Source organism: Thamnophis elegans, chromosome 16, assembly GCF_009769535.1.
Source record: "Thamnophis elegans isolate rThaEle1 chromosome 16, rThaEle1.pri, whole genome shotgun sequence".
In the NCBI taxonomy this organism is placed as follows: Eukaryota; Metazoa; Chordata; class Lepidosauria; order Squamata; family Colubridae; genus Thamnophis; species Thamnophis elegans.
Window position 1 is genome coordinate 4,449,371 of NC_045556.1, and position 13,672 is coordinate 4,463,042.

At 44.5% G+C, this 13,672-nt stretch overlaps 1 protein-coding gene across 1 annotated transcript in view; it reads left to right on the plus strand.

The window, feature by feature from the left end:
- Nucleotides 1–13,672, plus strand: part of SCAPER (S-phase cyclin A associated protein in the ER) — a 97,344-nt gene that overhangs the window by 56,966 nt on the left and 26,706 nt on the right. The window contains exon 24 of the mRNA XM_032233354.1: nt 12,544–12,659. Coding sequence (XP_032089245.1) covers nt 12,544–12,659 — 116 coding nt within the window. The remainder of the gene's footprint in view (nt 1–12,543; nt 12,660–13,672) is intronic.

Sequence of the window (13,672 nt, forward strand, 5' to 3'; positions counted from 1 at the left end):
CATTTCCTGGTTTTGTTTTACATCTGAAAGATTTTTCATAGTCAGGTTTTTTTTTTAAATGAATGGCATTGAAGCAAATTATTAGCATGCTAAAATTGATGAACCAGTAAAAGGGTGGTTCTATCACTTGACATAAAATGTACAATTAGGTTTAAAAGGAGATCTGGTTTTTAGATCTTTTATGTGAAAATGTCCTTCTGAAATGTTCCTGCCAGCAGGGTCATTACCAGTTTGAAATCATCACTGGAATGAGAATTTTGCATAATTAAAATCGCAAGTCCAGGAGGTGCAGCGGCTCTTTGTAACTTTCAGAATGATGGATTGAGGAGGAAGCTTCCTTATATTACTTTGGAAGAGAAGGAATAATCGTACTGGAGAACATGTTCCCTTCAACATTTTTCCATCCAATTTTAATTTGTTGCCCCTAAAGCTAGAGAAGACTCCTGAGAGCCCCTTACACTGCAAGGCGATCCAACCGGTCAGTCCTAGAGGAGATCAACCCTGACTGCTCTTTAGAAGGCCAGATCCTGAAGAGGAAACTCAAAAACTTTGGCCACCTGATCAGAAGGAAGGACTCCCTGGAGAAGAGCCTCATGCTGGAGATGAGATGGAGAGCAAAAGAAGAAGGGGATGACAGAGAAGGAGGTGGCTGGATGGAGTCACCAAACAGTCGCCTGAGCTTGAATGGACTCCAGAGGATGGGAGAGGACAGGAAGGCCTGGAGGAACGTTGTCCATGGGGTCACGATGGGTCGGACACAACTTCACAACTAACAACAACAACAATCAAGAATGTGAAGAGAGAGAGGGAGAAGGAATAGTGGAGAAGAGGAGAAAAGAGGAGGGGAGGAGGAGGAGGAGGAAGAAGAAGAAAAGGAAGAATAACAAGAACAAGAAGACGGAGAAGGAGGTGGCTGGATGGAGTCACTGAAGCAGTCGGCGTGAGCTTAAATGGACTCCAGAGGATGGGAGAGGACAGGAAGGCCTGGAGGAATGTGGTCCATGGGGTTGCAATGAGTTGGACACGACTTCGCAACTAACAACAGCCTAACAAAGTCTTTGCGATCTTCACAACATCATTGTGAGAATCCTTAACACCTTAAAAACCCTGTCCTCCTCCATGAAAACCAACTTCACGTTGATTGAGTTGAGCAGTTTCCTCTTGTCTATTGATTGAAAATGAATGTAAAATTGGGGTTTTCGGGTATCAGGAGAATAAGATCAACTTTGTGGAGCTTATCAACAACTTGACATGTGTGCGCCATTACTGCAAGTAACAGAATTTTAAACAAGATAGATTTGATCAGGAATTCCTCTGCCCTCCTTCTAATTACGCAGCCTCTTTTTTAAAAAAATAAAAATAAAAAATACCCAGCCAGGTCTGTTGCTCTGAATTGGCAGGATGTCACATACAACCATCCCTTCCTAAGTGAGTTCAGATCTGCCAAAGTTTATAAGCCGGTGGAAGTTAGAAGGCAAAAAACGCTTCCTGACCCGTTGCCGCCGAGTGTAAATGTGGTACAATATCAGATTCTGGCAAAGCCGGCCTCCGTTTGGTTCATTGAAATGTGAATACCAGAAGCGGTGGAAGAAAAACAAATAAGGAACAATCTGGCTGAAAGATTTGGGTTAGGTGACATCCATCCCGAGGTCCTGCCCCTGTCCTCTGGGAAAGGAGACGGTGATGCCATCTCATTTGGAAGGTCTCTGCGGGAGAAAAAATGCGTTTGTGGAGTTTATCACGCAGCGTTATGAGTGTCCAGCTCAGAAACCTACTTGTCAGCCCATCTGTGGCTTTCTACACAAGGTTAAATCCCTCTTCTAGGGAGGAGAAGGAAGAGGAAGGGGAGGAGGAAGAAGGAAGATGAAGAGGAAAAAAGGAAGGGGAGAAGGAGGAGAAAGAAGCAGAAGAAGAGGAGAGGAGGAATTAGAAAAAGAACAAGAGGGGGAAGAAGAGAAAAAGAGAAAGGAGGAGGAAGAGGGAAAAAGAAGAGAGGAGAAAAGAAGAAATAGAAGAGGAAATAGAAGAAAAGAACAGAGGCGGAAGAGGAAAAGAGTAGGAAGAAGAAGGGGCAGATGAGGAGGAAGAGGAAAAAGGGGAAAGGAGGAGGAGGAGAAGAAAATAGAAGAAGAAAAATAAATAGAAGAAGAAATAGAAGAGGAAATACAAGAAAAAGAACAAGAAGAAGACGAAGAATTCACCGTCTTGATTTGAACAAACCAAATTTCCCACAGCATTTCATGCAAAAAAAAACAACCTGCCTTTAAAAATACTGTTCCCTCCTTCTGAAGGTTTTCTTTATTTTTATTTTTTTTAATCATTAATGACATTTCTTTTCATTCTCCATAAATCCTTGCAATATTTTTTACGCCATCTGCCCGGAGTAACCAGTGGAACAAAACGGTTTAAAGTGGATTAAATTATATCGCCGGTTAAAAAAGCTACCATTGGGTTCGAACTTGGAAAGGATTGTGGGTTTTGGTTTTTGTTTTGTTTTTGTCTTAAAGCAAACGAAACCCAAATTTATGCAGCTTGCAACACTTCTGTAACTCAAAGGTTTATTGGGGTAGAGCTGACCCTGTAACAGGACCGCGGCTTTAGTATAAATAATTTAAATCTTATACAGAAGACAAACTGTTCTTTAGGCCTCGGGCTGGATTAGGATAAGCAAACATATGTACAATATTACACATACCTGTTCTTAATTGGGCCCCTGTAAGGCGAGGGTGTGTATATATTTTAACAGGAAAATGTAGATTCTTGTTACTAGCATTGATATCCATCAGCTAATAGAAAAATAGATACGGATTTTCCCAGGGATTTGCTATAAACATGAACTTTCCATGTTTTTTCAAACAAGACTGTGGTTTAATCAAACCTGTATTTTCCCCCCGCCCTTATCGCCAGTAAGTATCTGTCTTCCAGTCGTACAGTTGGAAGTAGCATAGATTGTATTTCTGATTCTTTTCTGTAATTACACCATTGCTAATTGTGTCGTAATACAGTAACCTAAACAAAACCTTATTGAATTTTCTTTGCAAATTCGCCGCAAGTTGTACAAGGAGACATTGAATGCATAGAGCAAATAACATCGGTGAATAATGCTATTGACTTTCTTTTGGGGGAAAAAATGATGGGCTTTTTTTTTTCCCCCAGTCTAAATAGGCTGAATAAATTAGCATCTAGGATGAGAGAAAAATTCTTCTATCCAGTAACGAAAATAAATTCACCAAAATGTATAATCCGTGCAATAAATGAAAAGCTTTGAAACGGAGATGAGCACCGCCCCCTAGGAGTCAGGAACGACTAGCACATATGTGCAAGGGGAACCTTTATCTTTTTAAGTCAACGTATACTTGCCCATAGAGCAAAATCCTTTAAAACCATGGAAGAGGAGCTGAGCAACGTTGACCCAAAAGTCTTCTTAAGGATGGTTGTTATCTCACCAGCTTCATTCCTAACAGGTTGGAGGGAAAACTGGTGATGGATTAAGATTCGGTGGGTCCTTAAACAGGGTGGTGGGGAAGCCCACCCATCTTAAAGTTGCTGAGGTTGGGAAACAATGAACTAAGAAAAGTGCAGAAGCTGCTTTCCTGGTTTGATAATGCGTGATCGAGATGTCTGGTTTGGTTCTTCCAAATAGGAAGCCCAGAACTAGCTGGGTTTTTCTTCCATGGAAGCTTGGAATCTCTTCCATTGTGTCTTAGCGTGACTCCAAGTCTTCTTCCCCAAAAGGACTCTTTCAGACTACCATGTGGACAAAGCAGTCCCCTGCTCTTCTCCTCTTTCTTCTCTTCTTCCTCCTCTTCTTCCTCATCTTCTTCCTTCTCTTCCTCCTACTCCTGCCCTACTTCTCCTCTTCCTCCTTCTCCTCACCTCCTTTCTCCTCCTTCTCCTCTTCCTCCTACTCCTCTTCCCTTCTTCTTCCTCCTTCTCTTCCTCCTACTCCTGCCTTACTTCTCTTCTTCCTCCTTCTCCTTACCTCCTTTCTCCTCCTTCTCCTCTTCCTCCTACTCCTCTTCCTCTTCTTCCTCCTTCTCTTCTACTCCTGCCCTACTTCTCCTCTTCCTCCTTCTCCTCACCTCCTTTCTCCTCCTTCTCCTCTTCCTCCTACTCCACTTCCTCTTCTTCCTCCTTCTCTTCCTCCTACTCCTTCCCTACTTCCCCTCTTCCTCTTCTCCTCACCTCCTTTCTCCTCCTTCTCCTCTTCCTCCTACTCCTCTTCCTCTTCTTCCTCCTTCTCTTTCCTCCTACTCCTGTCCTACTTCTCCTCTTCCTCCTTCTCCTCACCTCCTTTCTCCTACTTCTCCTCTTCCTCTTCTTCCTCCTTCTCTTCCTCCTACTCCTGCCCTACTTCTCCTCTTCCTCCTTCTCCTCACCTCCTTTCTCCTCCTCTTCCTCCTACTCCTCTTCCTCTTCTTCCTCCTTCTCTTCCTCCTACTCCTTCCCTACTTCTCCTTTTCCTCCTTCTCCTCCTCCATCTCTCCTCCTCCTCCTCCATCATCCTTCTCCTTAAGCATTTGTCTGCCAGCCCTGACGTATCATCCTTCCTGCCTGTCCTAATCAATAGGGTCAGGGGAGATGGGTTTCCACAGCTGCCATGCTGTTTCTGACACGGCATCCATAGTCATTTCCAGAAGCCGCCTGTAATTTCTCTTGTTAAATCACGGAGTCGAGAAATCTGTAGACACACGGCTTGCTTGTCGTGGGGTGGGGTGGGGGACGTGAAAAGGATCTTGATAGTGTCACTTTTCCTGACGGAGAGGAGGAGAGGGAGGCTGTTAATTGAATTTCCCCCGGGAGCATTAAAAAAAAGAGAGAGAGGGGAGGGAGGGAAATAAACCCCAGACCCCCAACGTTACAACAAAGCCAAGAGCGGGGAGCTGTCATTGCAGAAAAGCTGCTTACATTGATTTAACTTTGCTAATGGTCGGGGCTGGACAAGGAATTGCCCCTGGGGAAAAGAGAATCTCTTTCTCCATCTCTCTCCCTCTCAGATACGCAAAACCCATCCCTCTTAGCTTTTTCTTTTAAAAAAAAGGGAAGAACACAATTGGTACAAACCCAGGAGCCCTTGCTTAAAAACTCTGTTGGTAGGAAAGGAAAGGAAGAGAGGAGAAGAGAGGGAAGGAAGAAAGGGAGAGGAGAAGAAGGCTGGAAGGGACAGAAAGAAGGAGAGAGGGTAGGAAGGGGAAGAAGAAGAGAGCAGTAGGGGAGAGGCAAGGGAAGAAGGAAAGGGAGAGGAGAGGAAGGCTGGAAGGGACAGAAAGAGAAGGAGAGAGGGTAGGAAGGGGAAGAAGAAGAGAGGAGTAGGGGAGAGGCAAGGGAAGAAGGAAAGGGAGAGGAGAGGAAGGCTGGAAGGGACAGAAAGAAGGAGAGAGGGTAGGAAGGGGAAGAAGAAGAGAGGAGTAGGGGAGAGGCAAGGGAAGAAGGAAAGGGAGAGGAGAGGAAGGCTGGAAGGGACAGAAAGAGGGTAGGAAGGGGAAGAAGAGAGGAGTAGGGGAGAGGCAAGGGAAGAAGGAAAGGGAGAGGAGAGGACGGCTGGAAGGGACAGAAAGAAGGAGAGAGGGTAGGAAGGGGAAGAAGAAGAGAGGAAGTAGGGGAGAAGTAAGGGGAGAAGGGAAAGGAGAGGAGGAAGGAAGGAAGTAGAGAAGGAAGGGAGGGAGAAAAGAAAGGAAAAGTAGAGTGGTGATAATACAAAATAGGTGTACAGGATGGTAAACGAAGCAACCCAGAAAGTTATAATTTAACTTTTTATATGGGAAAACTAAACGTGTAAAAGTGACAAATATAAATAAGAATTATAACTACTTTATGTGAATGTATACCTACCTGTAACTGTATGTAAGAGAATAAAAATTAAAAAAACTTTTTTACAAAAACACTCTCCGTGTGGGGTGTGTTTCCCGCAAGAGAAATAAAAGAAGTTGGGAGTCAATGTTGGGAAATCCAGTTTGGTGTTCGCGGTGAAGGCGTTGGGCCGGAAACCGGAAGACGGTGAATTCCAGCGCCTCCTTAGCCATAAAAACCAACTGGGTGACTTTAGGCCAGTCTCCCACCCCTCAGCCCAACTCATCTCCGATAAATCAGCCCGGTTCTGGTTCTTGGTCATTTTTCACGTGTTGTTTGTGAGCTGCTTCAATTCCCGGGCCCCTTCCTCTGTTAAAAGCTGTAATGCCGTGCTCGTTTCGTATTGCTTTCCAAGGTTTTATTCAGTTATTCCTTTCCATTTTTATTCCCAACTCAACCCAGTGGTGCTGATATTTTTCCCAGAGTGCGGGCAGGATGCATGCAGCTGAAAAATCCACATTTCTATATTCATTTTAACCCAAAACCATTGTTTCATACACCTTTGGTCAAGAGCCAGGCTGCAAAATGCGACGGAAGTAACGGTCCCTTTGAGTGATTCTTCTTAAATTTAAAATAAGTGCAGTATATATACGGGGAGGTTAATAGATGAATATGTTTAGAGCAGTGTTTCTCAACCTTGGCAACTTGAAGATGTCTGGAGTTCAACTCCCAGAATTCCCCAGCCAGCGAATGCTGGCTGGGGAATTCTGGGAGTTGAAGTCCGGACATCTTCAAGTTGCCAAGGTTGAGAAACACTGGTTTAGAGGGATGCGGTGGCTCAGTGGCTAAGACGCTGAGCTTGTTGATCAGAAAGGTCAGCAGTTTGGCGGTTCGAATCCCTAGCGCCACGTAACGGAGTGAGCTCCCGTGACTTGTCCCAGCTTCTGCCAACCTAACAGTTTGAAAGCCCGTAAAAAATGCAAGTAGAAAAATAGGAATCACCTTTGGTGGGAAGGTAACAGCGTTCCGTGTGCTTTCGGTGTTGAGTCATGCTGGCCACATGACCACGGAGACTTCTTCGGACAGCGCTGGCTCTTTGGCTTTGAAACGGAGATGAGTACCGCCCCCTAGAGTCAGGAACGACTAGCATGTATGTGCGAGGGGAACCTTTAGCTTTACCTTATTAAGATGTACAAGCCACAGTAAATACGTCCAAAAGTAGAAAAATTCCCTTGACATATCCCTTCCCAGCTCAACTTTTTTCCCCAAAAGATAGAGAAAATTGGCTTGACTTCAGAAAAAAAAAGGAGTGGGGGGGGGGAGAAGGAAACCCCTTTAAAATTCCCACTTCTTTGGCTGCTATTTTAATCTCCACTCAGGGACCAAACTTCGTGGACTGGTCTGTGAATTTTTGCAAGCATTGCAAACGGCTCTCTCGTCCCTCCTTGACCGCTAATACCGATTCCATTTCATTTCTATTTCCCACCCACCCCCCAAAAAATTAAGACTCCCGGTCTTGAGGTCAGCTATTTACATTTCAGCCCAGTGTTTGTCGTAACTGTGAAATGGGGAGCCGGGGGGGGGGGGGGGACTGCTGGCAGGCAGACAATGTTTATCGCAGGCAGAGCAGAGACAGTCGGGAATGTCGGCTTGGCGGGTTGCAGAGTCCGGCCTGGGTTATTTACATTAGAATCTGCACATTGTCAGATCTTCAGCGAGTGGCTTTCGGCCATCGGTCATTTTTCCCCAGGGTGGGTTTTCATTTTGCAGAGCAGCTCGGTTTGCAATCTAAAGCTTACAATTCAGACTAGCAAGGGACCTTGGGAGGTCTTCTAGTCCAACCCCCTGCTCCAGCAGGGGGCCCTATTATCTCTTCAGATAAATTGTCATCCGGCGTCTTCTTGAAAACCTCCAGGGATGAAGCCCCCCACAACGTCCGCTGTTTTATTGTTGTAACCGTCAGGAAATTTCTGAAATTTAAGACGGGGGTATCTCCAAGTTTGGCAACTTTAAGCCTGGCAGACTTCAACTCCCAGAATTCCCCAGCCAGCAAAGCTGGTTTTAAAAAGCCTCTCTTTCACTTAGGAAATATTTCACCCTTCTGCTGAAATGCCCACTTTGTCCACAAAGAGCAATAGCTGTTTAATGCTGAAAGGTAAAGGGGTGTTATTGATTTCCATCGGGGGTGAAATCTAGCAGGTTCTGACAGGTTCTGGAGAACCGGTAGCAGAAATGTGGAGTAGTTCAGAGAACCAGCAAATGCCACCTCTGGCTGGCCCCAGAGTGACGTGGGAATGGAGATTTTGCAGTATCCTTCCCCTGGAGTGGGGAGGGAATGGGGATTTTACAGTATCCTTCCTCCAGGAGTGGGGAGGGTATGGATATTTTGCAGTATCCTTCCCCTGGAGTGGGGAGGGAATGGAGATTTTGCAGTATCCTTCCCCTGGAGTGGGGAGGGAATGGGGATTTTGCAGTATCCTTCCTCCAGGAGTGGGGAGGGAATGGGGATTTTGCAGTATCCTTCCCCTGGAGTGGGGAGGGAATGGAGATTTTGCAGTATCCTTCCCCTGGAGTGGGGAGGGAATGGAGATTTTGCAGTATCCTTCCCCTGGAGTGGGGAGGGAATGGGGATTTTGCAGTATCCTTCCTCCAGGAGTGGGGAGGGAATGGGGATTTTACAGTATCCTTCCTCCAGGAGTGGGGAGGGTATGGATATTTTGCAGTATCCTTCCCCTGGAGTGGGGAGGGAATGGAGATTTTGCAGTATCCTTCCCCTGGAGTGGGGAGGGAATGGGGATTTTGCAGTATCCTTCCTCCAGGAGTGGGGAGGGAATGGGGATTTTGCCACGCCCACCAAGCCATGTCACACCGCGCCCACAGAACCGGTAGTAAAGAAATTTGAATTTCACCACTGATTTCCATCCTATGCATTAGACCAGGGGTCTCCAACCTTGGCAACCCAGAATTCTGGCACTTGAAGTCTGCCAGTCTTAAAGTTTCGAAGGTTGGAGTCCCCTGATTTAAGCGGCTTTTGGGATGGAGCTCTTGACAGAGCTTATGCACAGTGCGCTTCTCTAGGTCTCCCAAAGATGTTTTTTGCAAGAGGCAACTGGATTTCCTCTTTTTTTTTTCTTTGAAGACATTTCGAATCTCATCCAAGAAGCTTCTTCTGCTCTGACTGGATGGTGGGGACTGGAAGGATTGATGTTTGTTACAGAATTTAAATCTATAAGCTCTGACCGGATGACGGCAAATGATTTATATTCCTTCACCCACCATCCAGTCAGAGCTGAAGAAGCTTCTTGGATGAGAAGGGAAACATCTTCAAAGGAAAACCAGAAGGCCCAGTCGCCTCTTGGGGGGGGGGGGGGGAAGCACCTTTGGGGCAACCGGGACCTGGATGATTGAGAATCTCTACAGACATTGTGTAGGTCGGTTGTTAAGTGGATCCGGCTTCCCCGTTGACTTTGCTGGTCAGAAGGTCGCAAAGCGGGTCGAATGACCCAGGGACACTGCAACCAACCGTCATAATAAGAGTCCGTTGCCAAGGGTCCGAATTTTTTATGATAGGATCACGGGGATTTTGCAACGGTCGTAAGTGTGAAAAACAGCCGTCAGTCGTTTTTTTTTTTTTCCAGTGCCGTTGTAGCTTTGGACAGTCCCTAAACGCACTGTTGTAAGTCAAGGACTTCTCGACCAGTCAGGCCGATCAATTCAAAGACTTTTTTTCCTGCAAAATATTTTGCAGCTTGCCTCCAGGTTGCATCTCAGGATTGTCCAGGTTGAAGGAGAGGAATCAAAATTTTGCTCCGTTTTTTAAAAAAAGAAACTTGCTTATTTATCCTTTGGGGAAGGGGGGAAAAAACGGCTTAATATCCATCCGTCTCCTTGCTTACTTTAAGCATCAAGTTAGGAGTTTTTTTTCTTTCTTTCTTCTTGGCACAGAAGCCGGATAATTAGTTTTGTGTGTATGTGAGGATGGGGGTGGCAGGCTTGTCTCTGGTTTTATTTACAACATTGCTAGTCTAGGATCCTTGCCAAGAATAATCTGAGTACCTTTTAGTCCTAGGAGGGTGTCCTAAGGAAGAGGATGTGTTTTTCATTTAAAAAAAAAAACCAAATTTCTGAAAACGGAGAGATGATTTTAATGGAGGGGTGTCCAACCTTGGTAATTTTTTTTTAAGACTTGTGGACTTCACCTCCCAGAATTCCCCAGCAAGCATTTATTGTTGTTAGTTGCAAAGTTGTGTCCGACCCATCGCGACCCCATGGACCACGTTCCTCCAGGCCTTCCTGTCCTCTCCCATCCTCTGGAGTCCATTGAAGCTCACGCCGACTGTTTTGGTGACTACATCCAGCCCCCTCCTTCTCTGTCGTTCCCTTCTTCTTTTGCCCTCCATCTCTTCTCCAGGGATTCCTTCCTTCTCATTAGGTGGCCAAAGCATTTGAGTTTCAGAAGATGATAGATGATAGATAGATAGATAGATAGATAGATAGATAGATAGATAGATAGATAGATGATACATAGACAGACAGACAGACAGACAGACAGACAGACAGATAGATAGATAGATAGATAGATAGATAGATAGATAGATAGATTCTGTGACTCCATCCAGCCACCTCCTTCTCTGTCGTCCCCTTCTTCTTCTTTTGCCCTCCATCGTTCCCACCATGAGGCTCTTCTCCAGGGAGTCCTTCCTTCTCATTAGGTGACCAAAGCATTTGAGTTTCCTCTTCAGGATCTGGACTTCTAAAGGGCACTCAGGGTTGATTTCCTCTAGGACTGACCGGTTTAGTGCGTCTTTATTTAAATCAATCTATCTATTTATCTATCTATCTATCTATCTATCTATCTATCTATCTATCTATCTATCTATCTATCTATCTATATATATATCTATATATATATATGTATTAAATATACATATATATATATTAAATATATATATATATATGTATTAAATATACATATATATATATATATATATATATATATATATATATATATACATATACATATACATATACATATACATATACATATACATATACATATACATATATATATATATATATATATATATATATATATATATATATATATATATATTTAAAGTCACAACCCCTGGTATGCCCAAATATTTCCCTTTATTTATTTATCAGCATAAATATAACATATATATATATATATATATATATATATATATATATATATATATATATATATATATATATATATATATATATATTGTTGTTAGTTGCAAAGTTGTGTCCGACCCATCGCGACCCCATGGACCACGTTCCTTCAGGCCTTCCTGTCCTCTCCCATCCTCTGGAGTCCATTGAAGCTCACGCTGACTGTTTTGGTGACTCCATCCAGCCCCCTCCTTCTCTGTCGTTCCCTTCTTCTTTTGCCCTCCATCGTTCCCAGCATTAGATTCTTCTCCAGTGAGCCCTTCCTTCTCCTTGTCCACCGCTTTCCGGCTGTCGGGATGCTGACCTCTGCTGACCGATCTCCGCATTAAACCAGTGTTTTTTTCTTAACGTGAGACCTTGACCAGTTGAATTGGAAGGGTCATTGGAGCCATGCTGGCAGTGAAACATCCCAGCATAGGAGGGTTTGTGTTTCTGCTTCTCCTGTCCTCCAAAACCATCCACATACTTTTCTTCGGCTACTCCATGTAGATAGCAATAGCAGTTAGACTTATATGTATATGTATCTACTCCATGTAGATAGCAATAGCAGTTAGACTTCATAGGGCTTTCAGCCCTCTCTAAGCGGTTTATATATATATATATACCTCCTCGAAATAAATCGAAAACTACAGAAACCCGAATAATTAATTCTACCTCCAATTGTTTCTGCCTACCCGATACATTCCCATAGAGTAGTTATGCTTCAAGTCTCTTCTCTTCAATGGGGTCTTCTTATGGGACCAAGGAAGCATGCCTTCTCTGTCATGACTCCTGGCCTCTGGAACCACATCACCCCAGAAGGAGCTCCCATCATGCTGTCCGTCCTGCCGAGAATCAGCTGTTTCAGGCTGCCGGGATTGCCATAGCCTATTGCCGCCTCCATACACCCCGTTTTTGGCCTCCACTCACCCCATTTTCCGCCCATTCTAGGCGCGGGGATCAGAATGGTGGAAAATGGGGGCATGTGGAGGCTGAACACGGGGCACGCAGAGGCCAAAAGTGGGATGGAGAGGCAATAAGCAATGGCGATCCCTGCAGCCTGAAGCAGCTGATCGTCGGGAGGCCGATCCAACTGACAATCCGCTGCTTGTGCTAATCGGGCTGTGCTGAAACTGAAGCAGGCTGTTTGCTGCAAGGAGGCAAATTGCTGTGGGTAGAGGCTGGCAGGTGGGGGCCGGTGGAGCGGTAGGTGGGCTACATTGGTGGGCACCCAATTAATAAAAGGTTGTTTTTTTTTGTCGGGACAAGGAGTTTGCCTCATGCTCTTGGGAAACCTCGGTCAGAAGACTAAGCTATTAATCATGGTTTTCAAGCCAACAAAGGTTTCATGACGGCTTAGGGTGTGAACCTATCCTGAGTCCTACATCAGTTACAATCCTTTTTCTACTTAGCCATGCCCATGGTAATGATCCAACGGTGAAGATGCACCAATTTCCCTCTCGCTCTCTTCCAGGGAATGTGAGAATGGTGGCCTTCAACCATGAATTGATGCCCTGCTTGAAAGCAACGCCCCCGTTAATGTACCCGCTCTTCCTTTTGTGTCCCCCTCTCCAGAATGGAGCAGATCAGGTCGCCTTCCATGTGGCTGGTGGGTTTTCCGCTCTGGAGCAAGTCCTTCAAATTGCCACAACATCCATCAACCTGAACTCCGTTTCAAGAATCCCTTTGAAGTAAGTCTGATGCCGCTTGGCCAGTTTTAGACGCTCAATGAATTAATATCATTTGTGGTCAGGGTGATTTTTCTAGCTCCCTTTTCTCTACCTGGCTGTCTTCCTTCCTTCCTTCCTTCCTTCCTTCCTTCCTTCCTTCCTTCCTTCCTTCTTTCTTTCTTTATTTCTTTCTTCTTTGTCTTTTTTCTTTCTTCTTTCTTTCTTTCTCCTTTCTATCTTCCTTCCTTCTTTCCTTTCTTTGTTTCTTTCTTCTTTCTTTGTCTTTTTTCTTTCTTCTTTCTTCCTCCTTTCTGTCTTCCTTCCTTCCTTTCTTCTTTCTGTCTTCTTTCTTTCTTTCTTTTCTTCTTCTCCACCAAAAAAAACACAGGTATCCTGAGATATTATCTGGAGCGTTTGGAATAAGTCAGGAGCAAGTGATGAAAGACAAAAAACAAGGAAGTGAAAAAAGGAAGCTGCTAATGCGGGCGGGCACACACACACACACACACACACACACACACACACAAACCCTGCTTTGGATTGTGCAAATAGAGAACTCTTTGTGTGAGCTCAGAATCTCCACACCGCCCTTTTGGCGTGGATCCTTGACTGCAAGTTTAGGACAAGTGGGCAATTAATCATAGCTAAACGTTGGCAGGGACCCGTTTTTTTGACTTTTAAAAAGCTCATCGCCACTTTAACCCTAAAATGAAGCCTTTCAATACAACTCTGGACAGGGTTTTGTGTTGTTTTTTTTTTTTGCAGCCACAGCAAAATTTTAAAACACCAAAGTTATTTGCAAATGCAGAGGGTTGATAGATTTTCAGCTGATCTGGTCCTCTGTAGAAATCAATGACTATCAGAAACAGATTATTGGGAGGAGCGAACTCTGTGTGCTGCTAGCAATCTCAAAACTTTTCTCTTCCCCTCATTCCCTTACATGGGTTTTCCAAAAAACAAGTATTTCGCAATCGATTCATTTAGGGGAAAAACCAGGGGTGATTCAGAATAGGGATCAAACAAATATGTTTTAT